At 42.4% G+C, this 27875-nt stretch overlaps 1 protein-coding gene across 1 annotated transcript in view; it reads left to right on the forward strand.

Moving 5' to 3' along the window:
• The window catches only part of SORCS3 (sortilin related VPS10 domain containing receptor 3), a 261645-nt gene extending 246801 nt beyond the window's left edge, over positions 1-14844 (forward strand). The window contains 7 exon segments of the mRNA XM_030951534.1: positions 880-1003; positions 3638-3750; positions 5582-5713; positions 7597-7696; positions 9726-9831; positions 13963-14123; positions 14709-14844. Coding sequence (XP_030807394.1) covers positions 880-1003; positions 3638-3750; positions 5582-5713; positions 7597-7696; positions 9726-9831; positions 13963-14123; positions 14709-14773 — 801 coding nt within the window. The 3' untranslated portion in view covers positions 14774-14844.
• Positions 14845-27875: the final 13031 nt, after the last annotated feature.

The raw sequence follows: 27875 nt of genomic DNA on the forward strand, positions 1-27875 counted from the left end.
CTTCCCACATCTCTCTCCACAGGCTCAATTTCACTCCTGAATTCTCTGCCTCCTCCTTTGCCAGCAGTGCAGGGAGACAGGGAATGGGGGCTGTGATCAGTTCATCATGTGTTGTCTCTTCCAATGCTTCCTCCTCAGGGGGAAGAGGCCTCCCACTCTTCCCCTGCTTACAGGAGGGAATCCCTCCCATGGGAGACATTTTTCCATTGATTTCTTCAATGTGGGCCCTTCCCACGGGCTGCTCCAGGGTGGATCCTTTCCACAGCCACATTCAGTCAGCATTGTCAGCAGAAATTATGCCATGCTTTCAGCCTGGTTAGCATAGCTTGCCAGCTTGTGGCTGCAGCTTGCTTACAGACTCACAGCATGGACAGGGCAACGCTGGATGTCCTCACTCTGACCTGAGCAGTGTTGCTTTGTGAGAGATAAATGGATTTGTGCTCATAAAAGCAAAGGCTGGCCCTGAATCTGAACAATATGGATTGTTTGAAGAAGCATCTGCATCTTTGGTTTATTTTCAATTTGAGGATGGGTTTTGTACAGCAAATCTACAGCTGAGCTGGCTGTGTGTGTACAGTGCTGCATTCTACTGCACTAATTCTGCAACTGCTGACTGTGGTCTGCTGAGGAGTCCATACAACAAGGGGCTGCAGTTCAATGGAAGAATATTTCAGGAAACATTTACTGAAATGAGAGAAACCTTTGCCTGTGGGACACTGCTCATAGATGGTGTTTGGGCCTTAGCAGGACATGCAAACTGGCAGCACCACACCTGTATCAAGGAGCAGGGCTGTTGTTGCCTGGTGGATAAATCAGGTACATGTTGTGATCCAGAGTTAATCTCACCATGATTTTGTCATTTGTGTTTGCCTCCTACAGCCCCTCATCACCTTGGAGAGCAGCATCTCGTACGTGTTCACTGTGGAGGGGATGAACACTGTCACCGTGCAGGTTGCTGGGGGCAGCAGCCTCATCCAGGACACCAAGGAGATCGCAGTGCATGGTACCCTCAGCCTTCTGCAATCACACCTCAGGGGGTGAAGGGCAGACTGTCATTGCTGATGCAGAATGAGCTCTAGGAGCTTGATAATGCCTGGAGGAACCTCTGAAGACAAACCTCTGATGGCAGAGTAGCTCAGATGTGTCAGGATAACAAAATACAGAAGTGAATAGAACGGGGCAGCTAACCAAAATTATAACCTCAGCATTAATAAGGTGGCTGGTGTCTTCTGTGCCTGTTGATCTGTCTGTACACCCAGACAGAGAACTGCCAGAAATAAAAACCACTTGAACCAGGCTGCCTTCCTTCATCTTCCCAGCTGTGGAATGAAATAGTCACAGTACATGATTAAGGTGATCTGAATGCATCTGGTGTCTCTGTCAGTGACTGTACAAATGACAGGGGTCAGGAGGGCTCTGGGAAAGGAGACAGAAATTACTCTGTTGTTGGTATCACTGCCCATCTTTCCTGTCACAGCTGGAGGTCTGAGTGTGCCCACTGGACTTGTCCATGGGTATTGTTATGTTCTTGCCACATCTGCATGTCATGGGCTTCAAAAGGCACCCTTTGGCAGACAGCAGAGCTTACCCTGTTTGGGGCTTGATAAATCCTGAGTAAAAGGGCTCTCTCAGCAGCTTTGACCAGGAATTCTAGAACAATTTCTGCCCTAGCCCAGCCTTTTTTCCTTATCCAGTTTTTGGCATCCAGAATTTGAGAACAAGCTTTTCTTTGGACTTCAAGTTTTATTGAGAAACCTGGGTTTCAAATAACTTGGGCTACTTTGAAGCTCAGCACTGTGTAGTTGCACTGTATGTGTCTTATTTCAGTAATTAAATACAAATAAATATCCCACTGTATACTCAGATTTAACAGCAGCTAAATTGATATTTATTGGTTGTCTGGCCATGAAATACAATAGTCTTTAATAATTTGTTAATGTGATTTAGTAATAATTTGACTTGCTGTTATCAAATATTAGGAACCTTCTACTCCATAATTCTGAGCACTGTAAAATGCAGTGTTTACTTCTTGGAAATGTCCATCCTTCCACTAGTTTCTGGAATAAACCTGAATCAAATATGTTTGAGAGTGATACCCACAGGTGATCTTGATCTTTAGCCCCAGTAGGTCCCACAGAGAGCTCCTCACTCTGTTTTTAAACACCTTGGAAGAAATTTTGCCATTCTGTTTAGAAGATCCAAAGTTTTGGGTTCTATTACAAAGAGAAATTAACCCATTTGGATCCAGTCCAAATAGTCCTATCCAGTGATGTGCTGCAGACTGACGTGGTCTAAGGAAGGAGTCCTTCCAGCCCCTCAGTCTGGTGATGAGTTCAAGTCTGAGTACATAAACAAGTGATGCCTTTAGCAAACATGTCCTCTGATAAACTTGTATCCTAATCTGTGTCCTGAGTCAGGTGATTATGGGTCTAGGCCATAATCTAGGCTTGGATTTCTGATGTTATCAGTGGAGGAGATTTATTCTGGTATATCCTTAATTTGAGATTAACAGAAAAGAATTTGCTCAAAAAATAAGTTGGACATGGTACTAAGGGGTTAAAAGTCAAAGACTTGGTATATCTGACTTTGGGTTAAACCTTCAGATCCTCAGAGACTTTCCCTGTCCTCTTTGATAGTTGTTTTATTTAAAAATATATTGCACCATCTAAAAAGAAAGAGCAGTTCTTACAAAAGATGCCACATAAATGGTGTGCTGGCACATCCCTGCTTTTCTGTGGATTTCCTCATTTATACTCTGGCAGGTTTATCTTGATCTAAAACTAGTGCCTTCTTCCAAATGATTAATGGTACTTATTTGAAGTGTCTGAGATCAGCTGCTTCAAGGTGAGGCACAGAACATCTCCAAAATCAGAAAGGAGAATCTTTTACACTGAGAACTTTCATAAGAGTGTGGTTCCAATTCTGGATCTTTGCCTCCCACTGGACCAAATCCCTTGTGCACAGCTGCCATAAGGACTCCAGACTTGGTCTTTGGTGAGACCAGCAGGGACAGTTGGAATTGGAGAAAAATTAAAATCTGTATTTTAAGTCTAGGAAGCTTTTCTTCCTCCCAGCAATCATTCAGTCAGGACAGAACTTCAAAGTGTTTTGTCAATAGCCATTGCTTGATGAGCCAGTCATTAGCACCACTGGGTTCTCCTTTGCTGGGGAATTAACCACTCCTGGTTTCCCTTCAGGAGAGTAAACAGAAAACATAACTTACAGCAATTGTTCACTCTGCAATTGTACAGACAGGCCTTCCGAATTTCAGCCGGATGCTGCCTTATTTGCTGGTCAAGCTTTTTGTGAGCAGAATCTGAAGAAGTTGAGTGGCAAAGTTACAAAGCCCAGAGGCTTCGTGAAGGATCCTCTCACCTCTCTCATTCTCACTTCTGTTTCTCTGGAGAAAGCCAGAAATTGGCAACAGATCAAAACATCCTTTATAAGTACCACTCTAAGCATTCTTTCCTTGAGAGCTCTCTGTCCTGCTTAGTGTTAGCCAGACTTTTTCTTCCTTCAGCCTTTTCTCACTCTCTTGCTTTAAAATAGTTATGGTCCTCCTGTTGTCTTTTTCACCCTTGTCTGTACCCTAAACACTGCCCATTTAATCTTCTCATAAATACTTTTTCTATTCCAGAGTATTTCCAATCTCAGCTCCTGTCATTTTCTCCCAACTTGGATTACCACAACCCTGACATCCCTGAATGGAGACAAGATGTTGGCAAAGTCATCAAGAGAGCATTAGCACAGGTGAGCATCTGTTTCCTTGTCTGTACTGACATTGACTGGGCTGTTAAAACATGCACTTTTTGACATGCTAGCTTCAAAGAATGGGTAAGCACAGCAGTGATGACACTGTCATTAAAAATCAATAAAATCTTCTTAATATGCTGGATCCTTTTACAGAGCCAATCTGTATTGCTGATTTTGTGGAAATGTTACAATTGCTTTTATTAATATTTCTGTGTGCTTTTCAGCTTTTAATATCTCTGAGGATTTTGCAAATTCTAGATTGTAATACTATCATCATTATCGTTATTTTTCCAAGTTGATATGACAGTATGTACTGTTTTCTATTCCAAACATTTGGTTAGTGTTAGTGAGTGTTGTTAAACAGCTGATCCACTTCATCCCAGAAGACACACATTGTAGTATTCTGGATACATGAGGAAGATATTTTTATCTTTTCCTGATAATTAGGAGTTTCACATGCAGTGAAGTGTAGAAACTGGTGAGCATTTTGAAGCTCTACTCGCTTTCCAACTGGGGCAAAAAAATGAGGATTCAAAAGGAAAATAAACTTACCTTTAAAATACAGGATAAAGAGAAACTTCTGTAGTTGGAAGGTACTGAATCTTCCTTTGGGATTAATTAGAATATGTAAACTAGTACTCATATTCTTTCAGGAAAGGGGACAGAATAACTTATGATATCAAATAGTCAGGGACTTTAGTTTTGTGTGAAATTAGGAGCTAGATTTAGACAAGCTTTTGTGGGTTTGGCATTCTGCCAAAAATGTATCTCATTGGGGTTTTTTGCTTTAGCTACAGCTGTTAGAAATGGAGGCTGATTATTTTTACTGGGAAAGTACATTCCTGCTCAGCTTTTCTCATCTGCAGCCCACTCAAAATTCACAGGTTGTAAGACTTTCCTTGGTTGTTTTTCCATCCTGAAAAAAATGCTGTTTATTTTTAACTGTTTTTCTCTTTTACTATAGTAAAAGAGTCAAGCTTGTAGGATAAAAAAAATTAATTAGCTTGTAGCTGTGAATGGTTACGGAACAGTAGAAGTGTGGTAGAAGTGATTGCTTGTGTATCCTACGATGAATGGGCTGCCCCATTGGTACATTTCAGCTCTGCAGTGAGGCCATGGGGTTTGAGGTGGGATAGGGCCAGAGAGCAAATGGAGCTAATGACCCTCATGTAGCAGAGCATTTCTGAGGGAGGGACGATTCCTGCCCTGCTGAGGATGCATGGGTGGGATTTGGGAAGAGAGGGAAGCAGCCTCAGTGGGCAGGTCTTGCTGAAGGCAGCTGTGAGAGCCTTGGTTCACCAAAGTGAGCAGCTCCCAGTCCTGGTCAGCCAGGGGAGTGAATTCTCCCTCTGGGGACATTACTGTTCATGTAAGGCCAACATGGATCCCTGTAATCTGATAGCAGAAGGTGATTGCAGGCACTTTTCTTCATATTGTCCCTGTTAGCTGCACATTTACCTGTTAGCTGCACAGTGGTTGCTCTGAGGCAAACTCTCTGGATCTGACTTTGGGTCAGTTATTCTTTTGTAGCAAGGAGGACTATATGGAACATTCAGATCTGGAGACATGCTAGGTTTGGACTTTGGGTTGAGATCTTTGGGCCCAGGGGTGTTGTCAAGCTTACATTCACTTCTAGAAAGGAAGTAGAGTGCACCTTTAGCAGAAGCTCAGTTTCTGACCCACCAAATAGGCAGAACAGCTCATTAGAACCACAACACCTACAGTGGAACTGGAAAATAACAATTTGATAGGAACACCATTTCTGAAAGTCAGTGGAAACATAAGTAACAAAATAGCAGCTAGAGAACTCTTTTTACTTTTCTTCTAGGTGACTGGTATTCCTGATGAACAGATCCTGGTAGCTCTATTCCCTGGGCTGCCTACTTCTGCTGAACTCTTCATACTGCCCCACAAAAACACAACAGAGAGGAGGAAAAGCAGTGAGGCTGATCTGGAGCAAGTAAGAAAAGAAGGATTCATGGAACATTTATTCCTGTCATATTGTTTGCAGATGGGCCCCTGAAGCTGCACAGCACTGGAAGTACTTAACAATAAGTGTGGTGGAAATGGATGCATCTGGGACTGTGGCAGCATAGTTTATGGCATTAAAGAAAATGATTTTCAGAGGAAAACCAGGATTTTCCAATACCTCACTGAGATATGTCACAGTCTACCTCTAGCAGAGATTCTTCCTAAATCAGTGGAGTGTCCTTTTTACAGTAGTTACGGCCAAAGGAACCTTGAATATGTACTCCCTCTACTCCCTGGAGGAATGCTAATAAAGGGAGGCCAAAGCAGCAAGATAATATACTGAGGTTTACTAAAAATAAATCAGACACTTCAGCTCATAGATCACCACAACAAGACCTTTTTTTTTTTTTTTTCCTGCTGCACTGAACTGCCTGTGCAAACTATATTTGGAAGTTACAATATCCATCCATTTAGATAAATAGGTAATTACAGTGATGTATTGCAACAGTGATATGCAGGCAAGGAAAGAACAACAGCACTAGGCTGCTGGAGCTCTCATGTTAGAATTACCAAGTGATTAAATCCGCTCTATAAAGGCAAAAGAGTGAAGTACTGCTGGAAAGGCTGCTTGGCTCTAGCTAATGTTCTTATATGAGTATTTTTACAGTGTAAAAACTATGTGTGAGCCCATTGCCAAGTAACTCGTGTAAGTTTGGATCAAACATTAAATTATTCTGGGGGCTGGTGAATTCAGTGGAAGTTCTTGTCACCCACTGAGTAAAGTCAGTCCCTGCAGAACAGTTCCTTTGTCCTATGAAGTTATCAAAGCTGGTCTCTTAAATTTATATTGGTCAGTGTGCAGGAAAGATGTATTGAGGTGGGAAGGTTTGAAAGGCTTTTTGGAGGGATGGTCTTGGAGTAATTTCTGTCCTGTCCAGTAGGCTCTACCAGTATTAAAAATCTTTCTGCACAAGCTGTTGTGTCAATATTTCATGTATCAGTGTTATGCTGACATCTCAATTAGATTTCTGACTAATTGACCATGAGGCCTAAAGCTCTAGTGCTCTAATTTTAGTTGACAGGCTACTCAGTTGTACTTTGGCACTTGCTGTTGCCTTCTGCTTGAGGAGCTCTGCCTGGAGAGTCGGTCATTAGAACTACTCATTGGCTGTGCCCTGTCCAACAGAGCTACTCTATGGAGATCAGGCATTAACAAACTGAGGCTCTGGGGTGATGTGCTGAGTATGTGCTCTGGGGCAACCAAATAACGCATCAGAGCTGGATTGCTGATCTCCCAGTGCAGCAATTCCAGTATATCCAGTGCTAGGCCCCTTTTCTAAGTGAAGGACAAATATGGCAAATTTTCCATTGACCTAAACTGGATTGTCTCATCCCCAAGAGCCTATTTAAATAGAAGCTACATGACAGAATCATTGATAAGAAAGAAATGTAGGTCTGGACTGCCTAATTTAGTTTCCTTATACACCAATGAAAGGCCAGTGTACCAGTGATTTCCAAATGCATTTGATTGAACTCAAAGGATATTAGGGAAGGTGAAAAGCTCCTTAGTTATTTCCCTCTTCTCATAGCCCCTAGAAAAGAAAAACAAAATCACAAACCTTCTAGGTTTGCTTCCCAGGAGAGATATAATAACATACAATGAGAGTCTCAAGAGTTCTGTAAGGGAGGCTTGCGTGCAATGACGCCCAGTTCCACCCAAAGCACACAAAGTGCATTTCTCTCCACTTCCTCAGGCCCTCCTGAAGCCAGTAAGAGATGTCAGCCACTATTCATGGGCTTTGTGTATTCCTGATTGTTCTCCAGACTTTGCAATCTTTCATACTTTAATTGTTCTATCTCTTATTTCATCAGGTGGTCGAAATCCTTTTTAATGCTCTCAACCAGAACCTGGTCCAGTTTGAACTGAAGCCTGGAGTTGAAGTGGTTGTTTATGTTACTCAGTTAACATTAGGTGAGTGTGGAGTCAAAGGCACAGCTGTGGCTCTCCTGAGGCTTCAGACAACTCCAGGAGAATCAGCCTACATCAGAGCACTCACAGTTTGGCATGTGGTGCTGGGCTATGTGCCAATTGAGACATTTTGGTAGAAGCAGGAAGTGTTAAAACCAACCCATCAGGGGCATCTTCATGCTCCAGTTTGTACAAGTATAAAAAGTACCTTGTAAGAGTTCCCTGGGGCTTAATTAACAAGTGGTGTTTTTCAAGTGTTTTAGGAAACCAGGTGAATGGTGTTCTATTAAGTCCTTATTGAGCACCTGTGGAATTCAGTGGGATATTACTAACTTTCATGGATGTTGGATCAAATCCTTATAGCAAAGTGCTTGTTACTGTTATGACTAGCTAGGAGGCTTTAGAGAGGCAAAGCACACAGGAAAAGATTGAGGCCTCTTACAGGAAATAAGTTCCTGAAAATTGACTTCCAAAAATTAGAACTTAAATTTCAACACTACCTATCTCCATTTTTGCACAAAGTAACAGAGTCCACTTAAGCTTTGTCAATCCCTTTACTTTAAAACCAGCCTAGTGTGAAGGTCTCAGCTATTGATGAAACAGTGATGGTTACAAAGAAGGTGATGGATTTATTTTTGCCCTTACTTTTTATGACTATCCTAGCAATTGTCTGAAATGTGGGATCTTGTGCAAGTGCCCTTGCTGATAGCCTCTCTGAAAGATTGCGATTCATATCCCACAATAACACACTTCAGCTTCTTCTCAGAGAGCCTAGAGCTGGGCTAAATCAAGGCTCATGACCTTTCCTACAGGTGATGCCTTTTTACCTTCACTCTCTAACTGTTCCTTTGGAATGTGAGTCAGATGCTAATAGGAGTAGCCTGAAATTGATTAATTTGCAAAACTGGAAATGTGATACAATGTCTGAGGTCTCCAGGTGGCTGGAATTCTCAAAAATCTGGCTTGGTTCTAGCAAGGCACTACATTTAAATTGCATTTTGCAGCTATTCTTGCCCCCTCTCCAGTGCTGCATTTGTTTCATGACCATTTCCATAGTGCTTTGACTTGGGTGAAATGACAGTCTTTCCCACAAAAGAGTCAGAAGTATTAGCAGCAGAATACTGGCAGGATCAGACTATTAGGAGTGGAAATTTGACAGTGAAATCAGAACTGGCTCTATTTGCATGACTTTGTCCCTGTCTTCAGGGTGATGGAAAAAGAAAAGAGAATAGTAAACCACCAAAGCCAAATATTTATGCAAAATGAGAAGCACTCAGCTGCTACTTACAATCATTTGTGCATCATTAGAGACTTCTCATCAGACACTTGATCTCAGCACAGTGCTCAGGCCATTAAGATGTGCTCTGATGAGCTCTTGGAATAGCTGCATAAACAAGGTATAGGAATATACTGTATTTAGCCAAGAAAAATGTCAAGGATCAAATTCTCCAAAATATTATAATGTATTGTGTGATTGAATTCAGGATTATTGCTTTGGGCTCCTCCACATTATGAAGCTGACTCAATTTAAAAGTCTCTAAGGTCCTGTACAAGGATGGACCTTGAGGCTTGTCACAAGAGTAGATCCCTGTCACATGTGAGATAGATGAATATCCTTGGAAGATGGGAGTTGTGCTGTTCATTGATGCTCTAAGGTATCTTCTCTGAAGGGGAATAGATATGTATTAAGCCATGCTTCATAAAATTCATTTCCACTCTAGTACCTGGAAAAACCCGAAAAGTAATAGCCCAGAGTGTTAATACAGGAGTGATTGGGCATTCAGCTGAGCATGACCTGCTGTGCTTTTTCACCCAGGGATGTTAGACTGCACTGTCTTGAAAAAGGGCCTTGACTTCTGAAGGACAAGAGAACCAATTTGTTTCCTACTGATTGGTCTTGCCAAAACCAGCATGCACCATGCAGTAGTGATAAAGCAGATGTGACAAAGACAGAGTTGAGCTCAACTCTTGGTACTTAATGTGTTTCCTTGTAATATCCCTGAAGTGTGATGCTTTGCCTTCCCTCCTGCAGCACCACTTGTGGATTCCAGCTCGAGTCACAGCAGTTCAGCGATGTTGATGTTGCTGTCAGTGGTGTTTGTGGGCTTGGCTGTTTTTTTAATCTACAAATTCAAGAGGTAAGTTGAAAAACTTTGGGAGGGGAGGAAAAGACTCTGGGTGGTTTACAGGAAACCTCTGCAGAGCTGTGCCTGAATTGCAAATGAAGAGTGAACTATGCTGGGCATCAGGCTTCAATGAATGTAGCTCCCTATCTCTGATACTTACAGAAGAAAGCATCTACTGCTGTTTCATCACAAAGCTGATGCTCCAAAACTTCACCAAGAGCTCAGAAATCATCTTCTGCTTCAGCAGATGTATTTAAACCACAGACCAAAAATGGGAACCTTTGTGCTCACTGAGATACACAAAGCAAGCTTAGTCAAAAACCACATGATGGATGACTTCACACAGTCTATACCCACCTGCCCAGCTGCCTTAGTGCAGCAGCATCTCATTTGTATCTTTTAAAGTGAATAAGTTAATCTTGCAGAGGAACAGGTGTGTTTATGTTAAAGGTGGGAGACTCAAAGCCAGAAAAATTTGTGTAAAGCACCAAAATGCCTTTGGGAATATGTGCAGAGATTTACCTTGACAGATGTTAATATAAACCTTTTGCTTCCAGACAGCAGGCAGGACCAGGTCTGGCCCATGGCACTTGGCTGCTGCAAGCTGTGAAACAAAATATGTGATAAGAATGGCCTGTTTGCTGAAGGCCTGCGTTATGAAGATATATTTTAGGCAGATGGAGCTCCTTATGAGGAATTTTGCATTCTGTACAGTACTTACAGTATAAAATGGTCTGTGTGCCTAGACCCTGACCAGTGGCAAAATATTGTGTTAGAAACATAAAGCGAGTCTGGCTTAAAATTAAATAAATAAAACTTTCTGGACATAGGAGTTTCTCTAAATGAAAAACTAGGGCTTTTCCTGTCCAGATTCCAACTAAATGTTGCTTTCTCCAACTTTTCTGCTCCCCAGCATAAGGCTAATATTCTCTAAGGGTGTTAGTGGGATGCAAACAATATTCAGAATTAAATTATATGATAACACAGGCATCTATCCTAATCTCCAGGTGTAAAGTTTTTCTCCTTGCTAACATCTTGCATTAACCATTGTCCTAGTCAGAGAGTGGCACTCCTTGTAGCGCTTGATCCTGTGCACACTGCTGTTATCAAGCTCCCACTGATTTCAGTGCCCCAGGACAATTGCTTTCCAGGGAAAGCATTTGTGTAACTCTGCTCAGAGGCAGATTTCAAGGCCTTCAGCATGACCTCCTTTTGCAGCCTGAAATCCCCTCTCTGCTTCTGTGAGGTGACTACAGCTTCCCAGGGGAATGGGATTTGTTTAAGGCATCAATTTAATAGTGTGCTGGGGAGGCAGCTGATGATTGCTCTCACACCCAGATGTAGGATGAGGAAGGCAAAGTCTTCCTGGGAGATGTGACAAGCTGTAGGTACAACCCTGTGTGACACATGCTTTCCCTTGTGTCTTGGTGAGATGGTTTCCTGGGTTTGGCCTGATGCCCTTGGCCCTGTGGTCAGCAGTTACCAGTGCTGTGGTTACCACTAGGAGTTAAAGAAGGGTCTTTATATTCCAGCTGCCAGAGAACAGTGACAGCTTGTTAATGCACTTTGCTCTGGCACTCTCTGGGTCATTTTCTGCTACTACAGCTCATAAAATTGACTCTTGTACTACTTAAGCACCCTGAGCTTTGAGTATAGCAGCCATCAGCCTCCTATTATGCTCTAGGGCTATGGAGACCCTGCCTTGTTAAAATCTGTCTGAAAGTTGATTATATGACAAATTGGGAGTGAGGAGGAAGGTGGTCAAAGCATCAGTTTTGCTTAGTCCAAAAGCTTATTAACTGGCTGTCTCCTCTTATCTCTCTGTCCCAAAGGGGAAAAACACAGATCAAATTGACAAAGTTTAGGATAAGTCATATACACAGAGTGTTCTCAACTTAATTTTTGAGAAAAGAAAGCAACTTTTCAGCTCTGTCTAAAACCCCTGGTTCACTGGAGCAGAAGTGAGAGCATACAATGATTCTTAATGGAAAAAAGGGGAGCAAACCCAAAAGCTTTCCCGTGGCTCTGAGTGATGCAGAAGTCCATTAGCCACGTGTACCTCTTTGATTAATGGTGGTCCCAGCCTGAATACAGAACTTCTGCTTACAGGGAAGGGTTATGGGAGAGCATAGGCTGGCATGATTTTTTAGTTCTACAAATTCATAGATTTGATGCTTTGCTGGTTTGCACACAGACTCCTTAATACAAGTCCATCAGTTTGTAGACTCAGCAGGCATGTTAAACACTGCTGCCAGAGAGATGCTTATTGAGGAGGTCCCAGTGGAAAAGGAAGGAAGAAGGGAAAAGTATAGAAATAATCTGTAAAAAAGTTGTTTCTTTTCTGGAAGATTGAGCATATATCAGTCAATACTGTGTGTCTATGAGTGCTGAGCAGTGGTGGGGCCGTGGGGCAGTCCCAGTGTGTGTCCTGGGACAGCAGGGCAGGACTGTGTGCCTGTGTGTGCTCAGAGTGATGTGCTTGTGGCCGCCTGTGTCTGTGCTGGCAGGCACAGCAGGATTAGGATTTGGGTATGCATTCACATATCTACAGGGATCTCAGTTTCTTTTTTCCCTAACTCTCTGAAGTACCTTGGCTCTCTGCCTCACAATTCTAAAGAGCTTTTCTCACCTTTCCGCGCGAAGTTCAGAGATGATCACTGCTCTGCTATTGCACTCTTTGGAAGTAGAACTAAGATTTCCACTGTCTCCAGGCATGTTCTCCTGTCTCTGTACATCTCCAGACAAGTTCTGGGCACTTAGATCCTATGGGAACGCATTAGTTCTCACTCATTTCCTGTGGAGTTCCTATATCTTCTGGTGGCATTTACAGCATATTTAAACATTAGAAGGTAGGAGAAAGGGAGAAGATCATGAGATTTGTCATCTGCTGCTAAACATCCCAAATATGTCCTGGCTTGATGCTGGTTAAGAACAGAATGCTAAATCAAGCCAATAGCACAAGTTGGTTGAGGCCAGAACTTCACTTGAGTAAAATCAGCATAGATCAATTGAATTCATGAGAGTTGAGGCAATTTCCACTGTTTTTAGTCTCTGACATATCCAACAGCACATAGATCAGCATAAAGACACGGCATTTTTTATTACTTATTTTGAACACGTTTTCTTTCTCTCTCACTCCTGTGTGCTTTAAGGAACTCAAAATATTCTCCAAATTTTCCTTTTTGGAGCAGTGTGAAGTGCATGGTAGGAAGACTTTCTAAGAGCATTAGGAAAAACAGTCAACTTCCAACAGGCAATGCAGATAATCCTGGCAAACCCCATGATGCTTAACGCATTCCTTTTCAGCTCTCTCATTTAAACTTGCATTCCTCCAGGGATTACTACCTGTCTGTCTAGGCCTGTATAATCTGTCTACCTGACTGACTCTCAAGGATATAATTCTAGCAGGCCAAGGTAACTTTGGGAGAAGGAGGAAGAAATAATCCCTTCACTTCCTTGGCTTCCTGAGCAGCAAGGAAAAATAAGTCCCTGCAAACTTGCATGATCCATAGCATGACAAACTGATTTTTGCAATGGAATGGTAACAAATAGACTTTGGATGGGTGTTATGAGGTCCAAATCCTCCCTGACTCTGAGGCAGGATCAATTCTTTATAACTCTTTCAAATGTGGCAATTTCTTCTGAGTCAGTGTGGGCCTGTCAGCAGCAACTAGCCCAGCAATTTTTTTTGCTCAGTTGATACTAGTGCCAAATTGATTTTTACTTTTGGTTTCCAATGCAACCCTGATCATATAATAAATACTGAGAGAGTTGACAATTGCAGCTGATTGTACTTAGTTAATTGCTGCTGTCTGAGCTGAGTGCAGTGTCCACTGTGTGCATGATTTCAAAGGGCAGAACACTGAAGTTTGGAGCTGAGGGAGACTTTATGCCCATGATGTGAAGACAATGGCCTGAGATTTGGAGTACCTTTGGCTGTTACTGGAATTAGTGGATGCTAAGGGCACTTTCAGAGATGAACCTCTGTGTGGTACTTTCACCTTTCTGACAGCTCATACTTTGCATCACTGCCAGCGCTGCATTTCTGGGATTGGTCTCAGCTCAGTTTGTCTCATTAATAAATGACATGCTGAGGATCCCTGTGTTACAAACCACAACCTCTCATTTTCCTTTCCTGTGCAGGAAAATCCCTTGGATTAACATCTATGCCCAAGTTCAGCATGACAAGGAGCAGGAAATGATTGGCTCTGTCAGCCAAAGTGAAAATGCCCCCAAAATCACCTTGAGTGAGTTCACAGACCCTGAGGAGCTGATGGACAAAGAGCTGGACACACGAGTGATGGGTGAGAGACAACCCTCAGCTGCGTTCTGTTCCACAGTCTGGGTGAAGATTTTGGTCTTTTGGGTATTAGGAGAGGCAGTGCCTGTGACCCTGAGTACAAGTAGAGCCCCGAGGCATAGGTATAGGGAGTAAATCTCTCTCAGCAGCAGGATAATGGAGTTTCTCTTATAGATTTTCAGCTATTCCCAGGGTAGGAAGCTGGCTCCAGCAATAGGTATAAAGAAGTCAGTAATGGCTGTGCTCACACCTATTCCTGCTCATGACCCTGCCTCTCTTGTGGAGGAGTGCCAAATTCCCTGTACTCTCAGAAGAACCAGCTGAGCCAGGCTCACACTGTTGGTGTGCTGTGATTACAAGCAAATATGTCCCTCATAGCTAAATGAGTTTGCTGCTGGTCAGCTGGGCTGCAGTAATTGAGTTTTCTGCATGCTCCCTGCTTATTGCAAATACATAAAAGAATGTGCTATGTTTAAGCATCTTTTCTGTCTCTACACTTACACTACCATATCCTAAAGAGTGAGAAGCAATACAGACCAAACTGTTGAAGCCACTGCACTGATTCTCTTCTCCATTTTCTCCTCCACAGGAAGCATCTCAACAATTGCCAACAGTGAAAGCACAAAGGAAATCCCCAACTGCACTAGTGTTTAATACTGAGAATCCACTTGGTCTACAGCATTTCTGAATTTTTATTTGTAATTATTATTGTTATAATTATTATTATTATTATGAAAAAAGAGTTATATGTCATTATTATCATTTGGGAGGGAATGGGGTGGGCTTTTTGTGTTTACCAGGGCTGCATTCATAAATAGCAGAAGTTCTTCATATTTAGGGAATACACATCAGATTAGAAATAAAAAGCAAAGAATGAGTCAAGTGTGCAATGAGATTTGAATGCCAGCTTCCTGTTACAGAATGGGAGTTAAGTATTCAAATCCAACAGATAGGTGTCATACCTTAGGCAACATGCTGTAAGTAAATTGTCCCTTTTCAGCCCTTTCCAGAATAAGTCATGAATCAGCTGCTTCATTCTGCCAGAGGGTTCAGACTGGGTTGTTGGACCAGGCTCTGCAACATGCCAACATCCCTCGCTTTCCAGTGACATGCATGTCTCAGCTTTTTGCAGGATCCTGCCTCTTTTAATTGCTTTTAATTTCAGTCACCCTCTGGCACTGTTGACTGCTGAGAAAGGAAAAGACAAAATCAGAGCAAACCCACACGTCAGTGTTCCTTGGACCACAGACTGGCTGGAGGGGACAGCACCACAAGCAGAGGAGGAGTGAGCCTGAGTTTATGAATGCAGCCCGACCCCTGTGCATGTGAATAGCGAGGATGCCGAAGGCCTACTGTAGATAATTACAATGTACATAGCTTTTTATTTCTTGGGAAATAATTTAATGTTTAGTAAAAGAAGATATGTTTAAAAGAAAACCTGAACCACACACACACACATGCACGCCCACGTGCACACACACACACCACGTACTGCCAGCCAAACAGGGACCCTGGTGAGCACTTGAGTCACACTTTGGTTCCAAGTGTGTTCCAGTTGTCTGTCATATTTCAATCTGACACTGCTCTCTATAAAGAGAGTCGTTTATTTCTCTATGTATAACTGCAAGCCTTTTTTTACATATATGTATATATATATGGTGTCATTCCTGTGATGGAGCAGAAAAAGATACTAGCAGCCAGACTATGAGCCTGTCATAAATATTTTAATGATGTTTATCATCTATTCATCCTTGTCACTGTTGCCCACTTCTGAGAATGATCTTAGTGGCATCTGTTCATGAAAATGAGGAAAAGAATCCTGAAATTATCACCATTTCTGTGTAGGTAAATATCAGTGGCCTTGGCATACCCAGCACACCCTCAGCTCAACAGTGGGGCAGGTTGCAGTAGCTTTATTCCCAGGGGGAAGTCATGCTTTTTGCAGTTCAGCTGATGAAGTGAAGTGCTATTTAGGATGTGTAAGAGTAGTAAATTTTGGCTGAACATGATGCATGCAATTAGGGACTGCTCTTTGGAGAGGGCAGTGGAGGGTCAGACCTGCATTAATGAGCTGTGAAAGGTTCTTTCTTGTGCGTGCTGCAGAATGGCAGCTCCCAGCTCAGAGTGGAGATTTCTGCATGGTGGGTTGGTGTTTTCTGATCAGAACAGGGAGGTTAATGAAGAAAAGGTATTGAAAAAGCTCTTTAGAAATATTTTACTACCCTGAATTGAGGATGTCCCTATGAAGAGGTGGAGTTTTGGGGCAAGAGGTTGACTTAGTGGTGAGTTACTTTTTATCAATTTTTCTTGAGTTGATGATGTCAAAAATGAACCTAATTCTGCAGAGTATTGACTTGTAGGACCCAGCAGGAGGGAAAGGAAGACCGGGGGCATGTCTGGGAAGATGTTCTTGTCTTTGTATGCTAACAGGAGGCAGAAATGACAGCAGATGACAATGTTTGTTATCATTTCTAGGATCTGGGTACAGGACTTCAATCGCCTTGCATATACCTGGGCTGAAATGAGGAGATGGCTGGAATTTGGGTGTTACTTGCTATCTCTCTGCATTGCAACAGGCCAGTGGGCTACAAACCAGCCTCAGCCACGTGTTCACTCTGTTAGTGGGCTGGAATGTCTTTCAAAGGTTAAAATCCTGGTGGCTCTGCAGGTGGAGGGAAAAGTGGTTAAACACAATTTTGCAAAACTCAGGAAGGGTTTCAAGATTAAAATTGTAAACCTAAAAAATACGGAAAAACTGTCACTTGAGAAGTGCTAAAACTAAATATTCTCAGTTCTTTTCAATCAGATTAGTGGATTTTTTTTTCTGTTGATTTAAAAATATTTATCTTCTGTTTTCCCCCTCTCTTTCCTGCTCTGGGTTCTAATACAAGGTGAAGAGCAATGGCTGTGTATTCTATTTAAGCTTGGTTTCCATCCATCACAAGTGCATAAACTGTTGCATTACTGTCTCTGTTCTACTGAAACTCCACAGTAGTTTACAGTAATGGCCCAGTCTGGTGATAAGACTGTTAGCACAAGACCATAGCTTCCCATTTAGGTAGAGGTGGGAGGGATGTACATAAACAACGGTCCCATGGGCTTTGAGCTAAAGTGTGGGCTGATCTCAGTCTTTGCTGATCATTAGGATTTGAGGTACTGCTGTGCTGAGCTGCTGCAGAGGACTGAATGTAAAATACTCAGTATTTTCTGTATTAACTTTTTCCTTTATAAATCATCAGGCAAAGTGATGATTTTCATTGTTGTTTGGAATTTTGTAGGTTTTTCATGGGCTTCATCTGATGCCGTTTTAAGAAGAAAGGCAGAGGATTACAGTTTTCATAATTCTTTTTCTTAATTTCTTTTCACTTTTTTTTACATTTTATTCCTTTACACTTTTAAAAATTGCTGTTAAATGTCTCAAATGGGAGAAAGTAAGAAGGAAAAATTGGGAGTAAGCTGTTGAAAAAATGGAAAAGAAATCACTTCTCAAAAAGAAATTTAATCTCAGTGAAGGCTGAGAAATTTCTGAATAACAGTTTTGGAGAAACATCTGTCTAGAAAGTCATTTTCCATCCAAAATTATACTAAAGTATCCTACAAAGCAAACAAGAAAAATCCATTAAGCCAAAACTGCATGTCAGAAAAGCCTGATTGATTCTTGTTTGCTCAAACTTCCTCTTCCATAGGACTTGGTGGGTGTCAGTGCCTCTCAGTGCAGTTTGTCACACCTGTCAGGACCAGGGTGTGGGCTCCAGGCACATCCCCAAGGAGTGCATGGCACCACATTTACCAGCTCACTCCTGCTCCTTTAGGGCACAGTCATGGCTGATGGCAGCTGGAGGAAGCTTGGGTTCATGACTGAAATCTGCTCCTTTAGAATCCAAGAAGGGTGATTGCTGCATTCCTGTCTGTCCATGGGACCCCTCTGTAAGGTTTGGATGGGCAGCCAGCCCTCTTCACCATTTTGAAAGGACTGAGCTGCAGTGTTAGCACAGGCTGGAGTATTGGCTGCTGTTATTTGTCTTGCTGGGAAATAACAACTTGGGGTTGTCATTAGGGTTTTTTCCCCTGCAAGTTTTACCCCCTGAGGGAAATCTGGTGGAAATCCTTGAAACTGTGGATTATTATTTACCTGAATAATGAGGGAAATAGGCAATGGCATCAATGGAACATAAATAGCTCCCACACTGTAATTATGTAAAAAGAGGAAATGAAAGAGAGAGAGGCAGAGAGCAAGAGACTGGGTCAGTGCCCTCTGTCACTGCCAGCCTTTCCTCCATGATGGATTAGCTGTAATTTAGGAATAATGCATGAGATCTGGAGACTAGATGCAGCTTCTGGTTCTGTGTGGCTGACAATCTGATATAAAATGAACCTTTGTTTATTTTAACCAGTACTCAAGAACCCTAACCCTAACCCTGGCAGGATCAGAGCTGAGACCAGAGTGACAGGGGGCTACAGAGTGTTTCAGACACAGTTGCCATCAATGAGAGCATGTGTAGGAAGTGTGCATTTTCTTCTGGACTAAACTTTAGTTTCACAGATTTACAAAGATGTCCTGATGTCCTGTTCTCCTCCCTTTCCCTTCAGTCAGCTCCCACACCTATTCCAGGTCTAATGAACCGAACCAGAATCCTCACATTCTTTCTGATGATGTTGGACAGTGCATTAAACCCAAACCACCACCGTGGTTTCAAAGGATTAAATGAGACAGACAATTGCAATACCTGTATTGAACACAGTAATACAACTGCATGAGTCATATATATACATATATATATACTGTTCTTGGTTTTATTGTTCCATTTGAATATTTCTACTGTAAAAAAGGCAGTGGTTTTGAAATTGTTGAAAATAAATGTATTTTTGTACATCAGAGTTACCCCTGGCTGCTTTTTCAATCCTTGTTCTTTTTAGATTTCCTTTTGGCAAAGTCTTCTTTCTCTTCTGAATTTCCCTTGCCATATCTATCCCTCCAACTCTGTTGTTCAGGGTCATGCATGCATATGGAGTGTCAACAGAGAAATGTTCTAAGGCAAAACTTTTAAGATAAAACAGAAAACAACTACCTCTCCTTCCTTCTTAGTGCTCCTCTGCAAAAATAATTATCTTCTTACCTTTCCATTCTACAGGCTGATTCTCTTTGGAGCCTTGGAGGTGAATAGGAGGGGAGAACACTCTGCTTGTACAAGCACAACCCCATAAATCCCATGCTCTCACCTGTCTGATTTAGCTTGTAAGAGACTCTAAAGTGCCAATGTGGGGGAAAAAAATAAAAAAGAAAGAAAAAGTTTATTCACTCCTTGGCACAAGAGACTGTTGAAAAACAGAAAAGAGCATGGAAATATGTCTCTGGATATGTGTCAGCCATCTCCACCCATGCACATGCATGCACACCCCACTCTCCCTCCTTTCCTTGAGGTCCAAGGTCCATAAACTGCAGTTGTTTCTGTTTTTCCTTTATGTCAGAAAGCTGAGAAGTGAAGGGCTGGGTTGGCCATCCCCGAGTGTGATGTGTGAGATGCTTTCAGCATCACAGAAGAACTCTCAGCTTCTGAAATATTTGTGTCTGCCCCTCTTTACGGCAATGACAGTGTAACACTTGTGTTCTTGGGATCCTGAACTACAAGTGATGGACAGACAAGCACAAGGATGAAATTGCCATGGCTTAACAAGCTACCACTGAGCCCCAGTGCTCAACTGTTGAGAAACCCAGCTAAGTGCAGCTGTGGAGTCAAGTGCAGGCACTTAAACTTCATAGCCTAGAAACACGAGCAGTAGCTCAATCTTTGCCTGAATCCAGCTGTTTTTTTCTGTGATGGATGGAACTCTTATTCCCTTTATTAAGGGCAGTGTAAGCATTGTTTACTACATTATGAAATTGTCATGGTTGTGCCAAATACCCCTCTTTCAGGGAATTGGTGCTCCTCAGGAAAATGCCTCATAAGTGCTCCTGGAGTCAGCTCCTCCCTGTCTTGTTTCACTTTCACACGCTGCAACAGGCTGAGGCTGTGCTTAGCTGACTTTGCCTTCTTTGCCTGGGTCTTCCCTTTCCCTTGGCCCTCTCCCCAGTTAAGTACTCTGGTTATTAAGGACTATCAAAGCCCCATTGCATTACTGACATATTATTGTAATACATCACTTGAGTGCTGGTCTGCTGTTGTATATCATGGTGCTACATCAGGGAAATGGCAGGTGACAGGAGCCCCAGACCCAGAGACTGATCACTTTTCCAAGCTTTATGGCTTGCTTTTTCCTTTTTTCTTTGCCAAAGCCAGCAAATAAAGGTAAGGAAAGCAGTATTGGACTGCTGCCATGAAGCTTTCAAAACCTTTAAATATGTTTATCTCTACATTTTTCCCTTGACCCTGAAACATTAATTAAACAAATTTGCTGATATTTCTATATGAGACCATAGAGATGAGTTTATTTTGGGTCATGGAGGAAAGAGCAATTGCTCACTAGGAACTGTTTCATACATGTCTGTGAGAGAGCAGAAAAGAAAGATTTGTCCTTGCAAAAAAAAAAATTAAAATAAAATAAATAATATTTTATAATAATAATTTGTTCCTGAATTTCAAAAAAATTATTACTAGTAGGTCAATTGACTGTATTTTAAATGTAGTTGTGCCCGTAGAAGGCAATCATGCTGTTGGTGTTGGGATTTTACCCTTGATAAATATAAAAAGATTTGTTTTACAATTGCTTTATGGTGGTTCTACCTGTTCAGGCCCCATGATATCAGTGAATTTAGTCTTGATTTACACCAGTTTGAGCTCTCACATTAAGAGGAGTTACATGCAAGCTTCAAGACAGAATAAATCCTTTTTAATGCCTTATTGTGAATGTCAAGCAGTTTTCAGACCAAAATTTAGGGGACATTATAATACTACTAATAAAAAATCTTATACAGGGACGTAGTTGGAAGGAGGGAGTAGCGTGTTTATTAAATTAAACAGAAATGTTATGATGATATATGTTTTTAAAATCTCGTGTTGGCTACATGAACCTGAAAGGCAAAAAGGAGAGAAAAACTGGCAGCCAGATGTGGAGCAGGGTGAGGAAGATGAGAAGTGGACCAGGCTGGCTGGGATCCTGTGGCTGACCAGAAGGCACAGTGAGTAGCACAAGGCTGGTTAATCATTTAATGACTTTAGCACAGGAAGTTTCTAATGTTTCAGCCTGGATCAACTGGATCAACAGAAGATGTAGCACATTCAGGCCATATAAGATGGAGTCATCTCTGCTTCCACATCCTGATGCTCAGCATTGAAATTCAAATTTTAAGCAAGTGATTCCCTACTGAAGTCCCAGTGTTGAGCACTGAGGATCCTGACAAAGCAGTGTTGGGTGAGTGAGGGCTCAGGAAGAATTTGTTGGCCAATTTCAAAGCTCAGCTTAGGGTTGCATGTGATTTTATTCAATGGGTTGGGTGCTTGCTTTGAAAAAGGAGCGGCTCCTGATGCGGGTTGTAAGGAACTTGGACCTGAAGAGGTCAGTGGGGAAAGAGAAGGAAGATTGATGACAAAACACTGCAATATTTCTCAGTTCATGGGACACAATCCTCCTTCATGGATATTAATTTGTCTGTATGCTGGGTGAAGCAATGGGTTAAAATCCTTGCCTGGGAGGGGAGACAGGGAGCTGTGTGAATCAAGAACTGACTGTGGCAATTGTCTGGGCTAGGACAAGGGCTGTAGCTGCCCATCCTTGTCTTTTTGAAATGAGCATTCCCTGAAGAGACCCTCAGAGAAACCAGGAACAGTAAAGAAATTTTAATGAGTACAAGGGGTGGTGAAAATAAATGTGAGAGAATTTGACGACCAAGGTAAGTCAAAGTCAGCCTGGGGAGCATCTGCTGCTGCCACATGTGGAAACATTTGGGTGCACTTACAGTGCCCCAGCATGTACACACCCCTCATTCCAGAGTGGCTCTGGGTCTTAGGAGAGTCCACAAGGATGGAGAAAGACTGAGACCAACAGCCTGCCACACAGAAAGGTTTCTCTTACCTCAGGAGCCCTCCACAGCATGCATGTGCTGAAGGGTGTGAGGCTTATTGCAGGCAAGTTTGAAAGTCTAAATCCATTTGTGGCTCTGGACCTTATTGCCTAATAATATCAGCTACACTTGCAATACTCTAAGATACTGTTAGCAAAACCTGTGAGACTATGGTTTTAATATTTTTTAACCTTGAAATTTTCCTGTCAGTTCCAGTCTACAGGCTGTTAGAGATCTGAGCTGAACTAGAAGATGCTGAGGGACTTTTTTTTTTTGTGTAAAACTTCCCTTCCTTTTTTAGGTTATGCAGAAAAGTCTCAGCATAAGCTTCAACCCCACTTTCACCCAGAGCACTTTGGGACTTTGAATAATTTACAATATGGATAATATTTACTGTGTGAACAATTTGTTCATTTCTAAAAGGAAAAGTCACAGAAAGGGCAGGCACATGGCTTTTTTCCTGTGGCTTTAGTGCAGGGGAGCCTGGAGAAGATGCTGTTGGCCTCAGTGGGCACTTTTCCCCTGGATCTGTCATTAACTCCTGCAGACCTTGGGGCACACCCTCACTCTGCACAAACACTCACAAGCATGCCACAGCCCCTATAATTTACCAGCAAAGGAGAGGATTTAAGAACAGCTGTAAATTACTTATCAATTCAAAATATTTTCATCAGCCTTGAAACATAAAGTGATCCTGAGTAGCCTGAGTAGTAGGAGGGAACTGAACTTATTTATCTGCTCCACTAATGAATTTTTGACAAAGCTATTTGGAGAACAAGATGTGAAGATGATGCAGAGTCTAAGCAAATTAGGGCAGACTATGCCAGGCTGAGAACCAAATTCCTGCACATCAGTCTGGTGGAAGTTTCTGGGCTTAGGATCTCCTAAGTGAGTCCAGGGCTGCTCCATGGGGATGGAGAGCAAGAGGGAACTGAAGAAAAGGTTAAGTGCCTTGCCTAAGTGGCTTAAACCACTCACTTAAGGTCATGCATTAGTTTCTGTTTTGGGCTAAGGCGGGTGTCTGCATGCAGTTAAGCTCCATCGTGTCTGAATCCAAATTTCCATTTGTAGCTGCTGCACACCAACAATCTGCACACTGGGCTGGACCTTCCCCACAAACCACCTGGCTTACATTAGGAACTCTGGCCGTAGGAGAGCCCAAAAAGGACACCTGGACTGGAAAGTGTGAAAGAGAGTGGGTGTAAAAGGCTTTAAAGCAATGCTGAGGGTTCACTCTGAGCCCAGAAGGGTGCTACGGTTTTGGTTTGTTGATTTTCTTAGATGGTAAAACCCTGCCTCTAGTTTTTAAATAATAATTAACAGCTCATCAGGAATGTTGGCTTCAGAAGTTATTACTATGTTTCAACAGATGTTCAATCAGTCAGATTATTTAATTAGCTTCATGCTCTTTAACCTCATAAATCTGTGAAAGCTGTGACAAGGAAAAGGAAAATGAATTCATGAAAATAAATCAGTACCTTAGACCTTAATATAGCCTGAAAATTTTTGATCCAAGCACCACTGAAAAGTTTGGGGAGCAAATGGAATGGTTGTCTTTGGGCTATAAATCACAAGTGAACAGAGTTTTAAAAGAAAATGCCCTGGATTCTCAGCACAGCATTCTTGGAAAGTGGGAAAACTTTTACACACAAAAAGCCTTTGTGGGTAGGGAACTGGTTTGGTGTTGGAGAAAATTTGCATGTGTCCCTACCTCTAACACTGACTTAAGATGTAACTTTCAGAAACTCTGTTTTTTCCTGTCCTCCTTAAACAGTGGAAATGTTGTCTCAAGCACAGCCCAACCCTAAGGATATTTCTCAAAATTTCTCCAGAGAAGAGGGTCATCATTTCAGACACTATTTGGATGAAAACCTTCTCTGCTTCCTGTTCACCAGGATGCCTTGGGCAGACTGGCTCCCTGATTTCTTCACCTCTGCTACTTCTTTAGCTTGGGCAATAGCAGTATCACTCCTTCTGTTACACTAAAAGCCTTTTTATGTTATTTTGAAGTGGATGGATTGATAAATAGCCTAGGAACCTGCCAACATATCTGCAGAGCCCCAAGGCCACCCTAGCCAGTGAAGATGGAACCCTAAGTGACAATTTGGTTGCTTCACTCACCATGGCTCATCTGTAGTACTTGGGGCTGCTACAGACCATAAGGTTAGTGCTCAATGTGTGCGAGTCTGACTGTGGAAATTATCCTCTTCTGTTCAGTTTCAGGCCATTCAGTGAACAAATCTTCCTATTGCATGGCAAGAGTCAGCCATTGCCAAGATCCTGGACCAGCAGGTGGACTGGTGCCTCTGCATTTACTGCACTCATACTTTGTGTGATTACAGGGGACACAAGTTGGTGAATCAAAGCATACAGTGACCCACTTCATCCTCAACATGCTTGGAAGTAAAAGGTTTTATTCCCATGTGTGGTATTTTAAAATGTGTTTCCCTCATCTTCATTTCAAAAAAATACTTTGTTAACAGACTTTTGCCCTCCAGAGACCAACTTCAAACAAGACATCATAGAGGAAAAGCTCCATTCAGTAAGGGCTTTTTTTGTAACTTTGTTGGCTCCAGCAAACCCTTTTTTTTCCTTATTTCTTCCTTCCAGCAATTTCATATAATGTGTTTCACAATATGCCTAACTTCCATAAATCAGAGGGGATGGAAACCTGCACATGGCAGGAATGGATTTGCTCCAGAAACCTCTGAAGGTCAGTTTTGGCTTTGTTCTGAGCTCTGTGGAGCGGGATTGAGATCAAGCATGGACAATGTAGTCATTTCCTTGAAGCCTGCAATTAAATGGGTTTTTTTTGCTGCATGAACCTGGTAACACTTTCTACACAGCATGCACCAGTCATTGCTCTGGACTGTGTTTTCCTGACTGCAGCACTGCAGTGGGTCTGCTCCTCCTGTTGCCATTGCTGTGGTAGGAGCTAACCTCACCAATTGCATTTGTCTATTTTTTATAGTCAGATACTTTCCTATGGCTGTGTTATGGTTTGGTTTTCTGGCTAGCTGCTTTCTTCCAACTCCTGCACCACCACCTACTTCTCTGCCTTTCTTACTTGCTTATATCCCTGCTCAGAAATTCCCACCTATGCAGCCAGTTTAGTGGGGAGGTGAAATTCACCCTTGTTCATTCAAAGGTGGGGAAGAGGAGAAATCTGGCTGTTGAGGATGCCCATCTTCTGCATCTTTACTTCACCACCACAAAATTTAAGTTCAAAAGGTTCAGGCAATGTGACCTCTCTCCTTCTGAGGGTTAAAATCCATCACCTGCTGTGTCTGCCTGCAGGTCAGGGACACCCTTCTGCTGAAAGCATCTTACTCAGGCCAGGCTTTGATGTCACCTGTGAAGAAATGGCAGGACTCTGAGCTAGTGCTCAGTTTATCTCATTTCCCTGTTCCCATCCTGTAGGAAAACAAACAAATGATGTTTATATTTGTTGCTTTTGTTGCCTCACTGTAGAAAAGATGCTCCCTTTATATATGTTGGTCTCATCACTTTTTAGCTATGACAGAACTAAGCATGAAATTGCAAGGGAAGAAAATGTTTGTAACAGTTACATTTTTTTATTTGATGAAAAATACCTCCCAGGTAAAGGGAGACATTTTCTCTGATAAATCCCACATTTTGTGCAGGGCAGGAACAGGTAGGGCTGAGGTTTTCATGGTATTGCCAGTACCCAAACAATCTTCTGTTTTCTAGCAGTTAAAAAGAAATCATAAAAATATCTTTCCGTACAATCAGGAGGGCTTCTTTTAGAAGCTCTTCTTTTAGAACTCCAATGCCTTTAAAAACATAGAGTTTTTTCCTTCCCCTTTCATTTCTTTAATTTTTTTTTTAAATGAAGAATACAACAGGGATTAAAATGAAAAAGGATCTGGAATCATTTTGACTGAGAGGAAAGAAATGTTTGTACATTATTCATTGTACTCTCGGTTATTCATCAAGAGTTTCATTCTTCAACTAAAGTCTTTTCCTTATCTTAAAGCCACTGACATGAATATATATCACCAAGTTAAAAAGATTGAATTACACTTCTCCTGCTGCTGCTGAGATTCATGGAAGCTCAAAGCCCAGCCTAGTCCCTAGGTGTACCGAGCCACTGCATTTTATGATTTTCGGAGAGCAACGCTAACAGGGTTTGTCTCTTCATTGTGATACGGAGATGATTGAAAATGTGCTGCTGTATTGCTTGATAAAAGACCGTTGCCAAAAAGGAGAGCAGCTTTGTCATTTGAGAACATTACCCATGGGGTTTAAGAGACCTACTTGACAGCAAAAGCTCTAGCAATTTTTTTTTTTTAAAGCAATATGTTCTCCATTGCCATTGTCAACAGCTAGAACAAGAGATAAGAAGGAGCTGAGATGTGATCCATAAAACCTTCCCTGAGTATTGTGTTGCCCCATAAGTACCAGGGGAACAAGTGACATTTTCTTGCTGTGGTTCTTAGTGCTTTTCAGAGAGAGGATCACTCTTGGTTTGTGCTGCTCTTGGTTCACACACAGCTCACAGTTCCTGATGTCTGATCTGTGGGTGCCCAGCTCCCAGATGAGCGGGGCAGGCTCAGTGTGGGGGCACTGACTGCCCACCCCAACTCGCTGCTTTTTGGAGTTGCAGGGGAGACTTCTGCTGCCACAGTAACACATGAAGTGCAAAGAAAGGTGTTTTAAAGTGAATTTGGTGTGTTTAATGCACACAGGTGGACACGTCCTCTGCAGTATGTGCTGTGATGTCTTGAGGCAAAGAGGCTGTACTCGCCAGCCATCTCTGTGATGGCAAACAGAGCCATTTTTAGGTCCTGCATTGTGGGGTCAGCAGTGAGACCAGAGCACTCCTGAGCTGGCAGCATGCAGGATATGGCACAGCCTTGCTCTGAGCAGTCTCAGCTGTCACCCCTTTCCTCACCACTGCAAGGGAGGAAGGGCTGTCCCTGGTGATCCTGCACCAGAGCACAAACTTGGTGGTGTCAACTTCATGCTCACTGAGATGGGACAGTGAGAATGGCTTGCACGTGTCCTGGCTTTCCTAGTGCATCCTGATAACGTGGTTCTTGGCTCATTTTACGTTTAACACACAGGGGCTTAATTTTTTCTCAATCTTTTTGAAATACATTAAAAGAGCCAGTTCACACCAAGGGACCTCAAATTCACGGCAGACTGGAGAGAAGTGCTGAGACTCTCTCTCATACCTGTGTGACAGGTGCTGATGTGGGTCAGGGGCAGGTGTTAATGTTCCAGGATGAAGGAGCCACATCCAGTCTGCAAAATGCTGCTGTGAACTTTAGCAGGAGGGAACTCAGTGGACAAAAAATCCCCTTGCTCCTTGTGGCCTAGGAAGTGTGGGTTCAGTTTCATGACAGACTCCTAGATAGAGATAACATTTTCACCAAGTTTGTTGTGCATTTATGGATGCAAGGCTACCAAATAATGTGTAGGATGACAGCAGCACCAACACAATGCAAAAATGTCATCTAAGGCTCTCAAATGCTGTTGCACTGCTATTTGCTTTGCTAGCACTTCAGACCTAGGGCATTTCACTGCAGAGCTGGTTCTGTGCACAGCCACACAGAGCCCTCCAGGCCCCCTCAGCCACCTGCTCCTGTCATGATCCACAAGTGCATTTTTCTGCCTGTCCTGGTGGTTGGGCACCCACCAATCCTTGTTTTGCTCCATAACAAGGAGTGTTTGATGATCTGCACTGAGCCATATGTCATTTTGCAGGAACATGCCTTTGATTGCAAAATGGAC

This window comes from Camarhynchus parvulus, chromosome 6, assembly GCF_901933205.1.
Source record: "Camarhynchus parvulus chromosome 6, STF_HiC, whole genome shotgun sequence".
Lineage (NCBI taxonomy): Eukaryota > Metazoa > Chordata > Aves > Passeriformes > Thraupidae > Camarhynchus > Camarhynchus parvulus.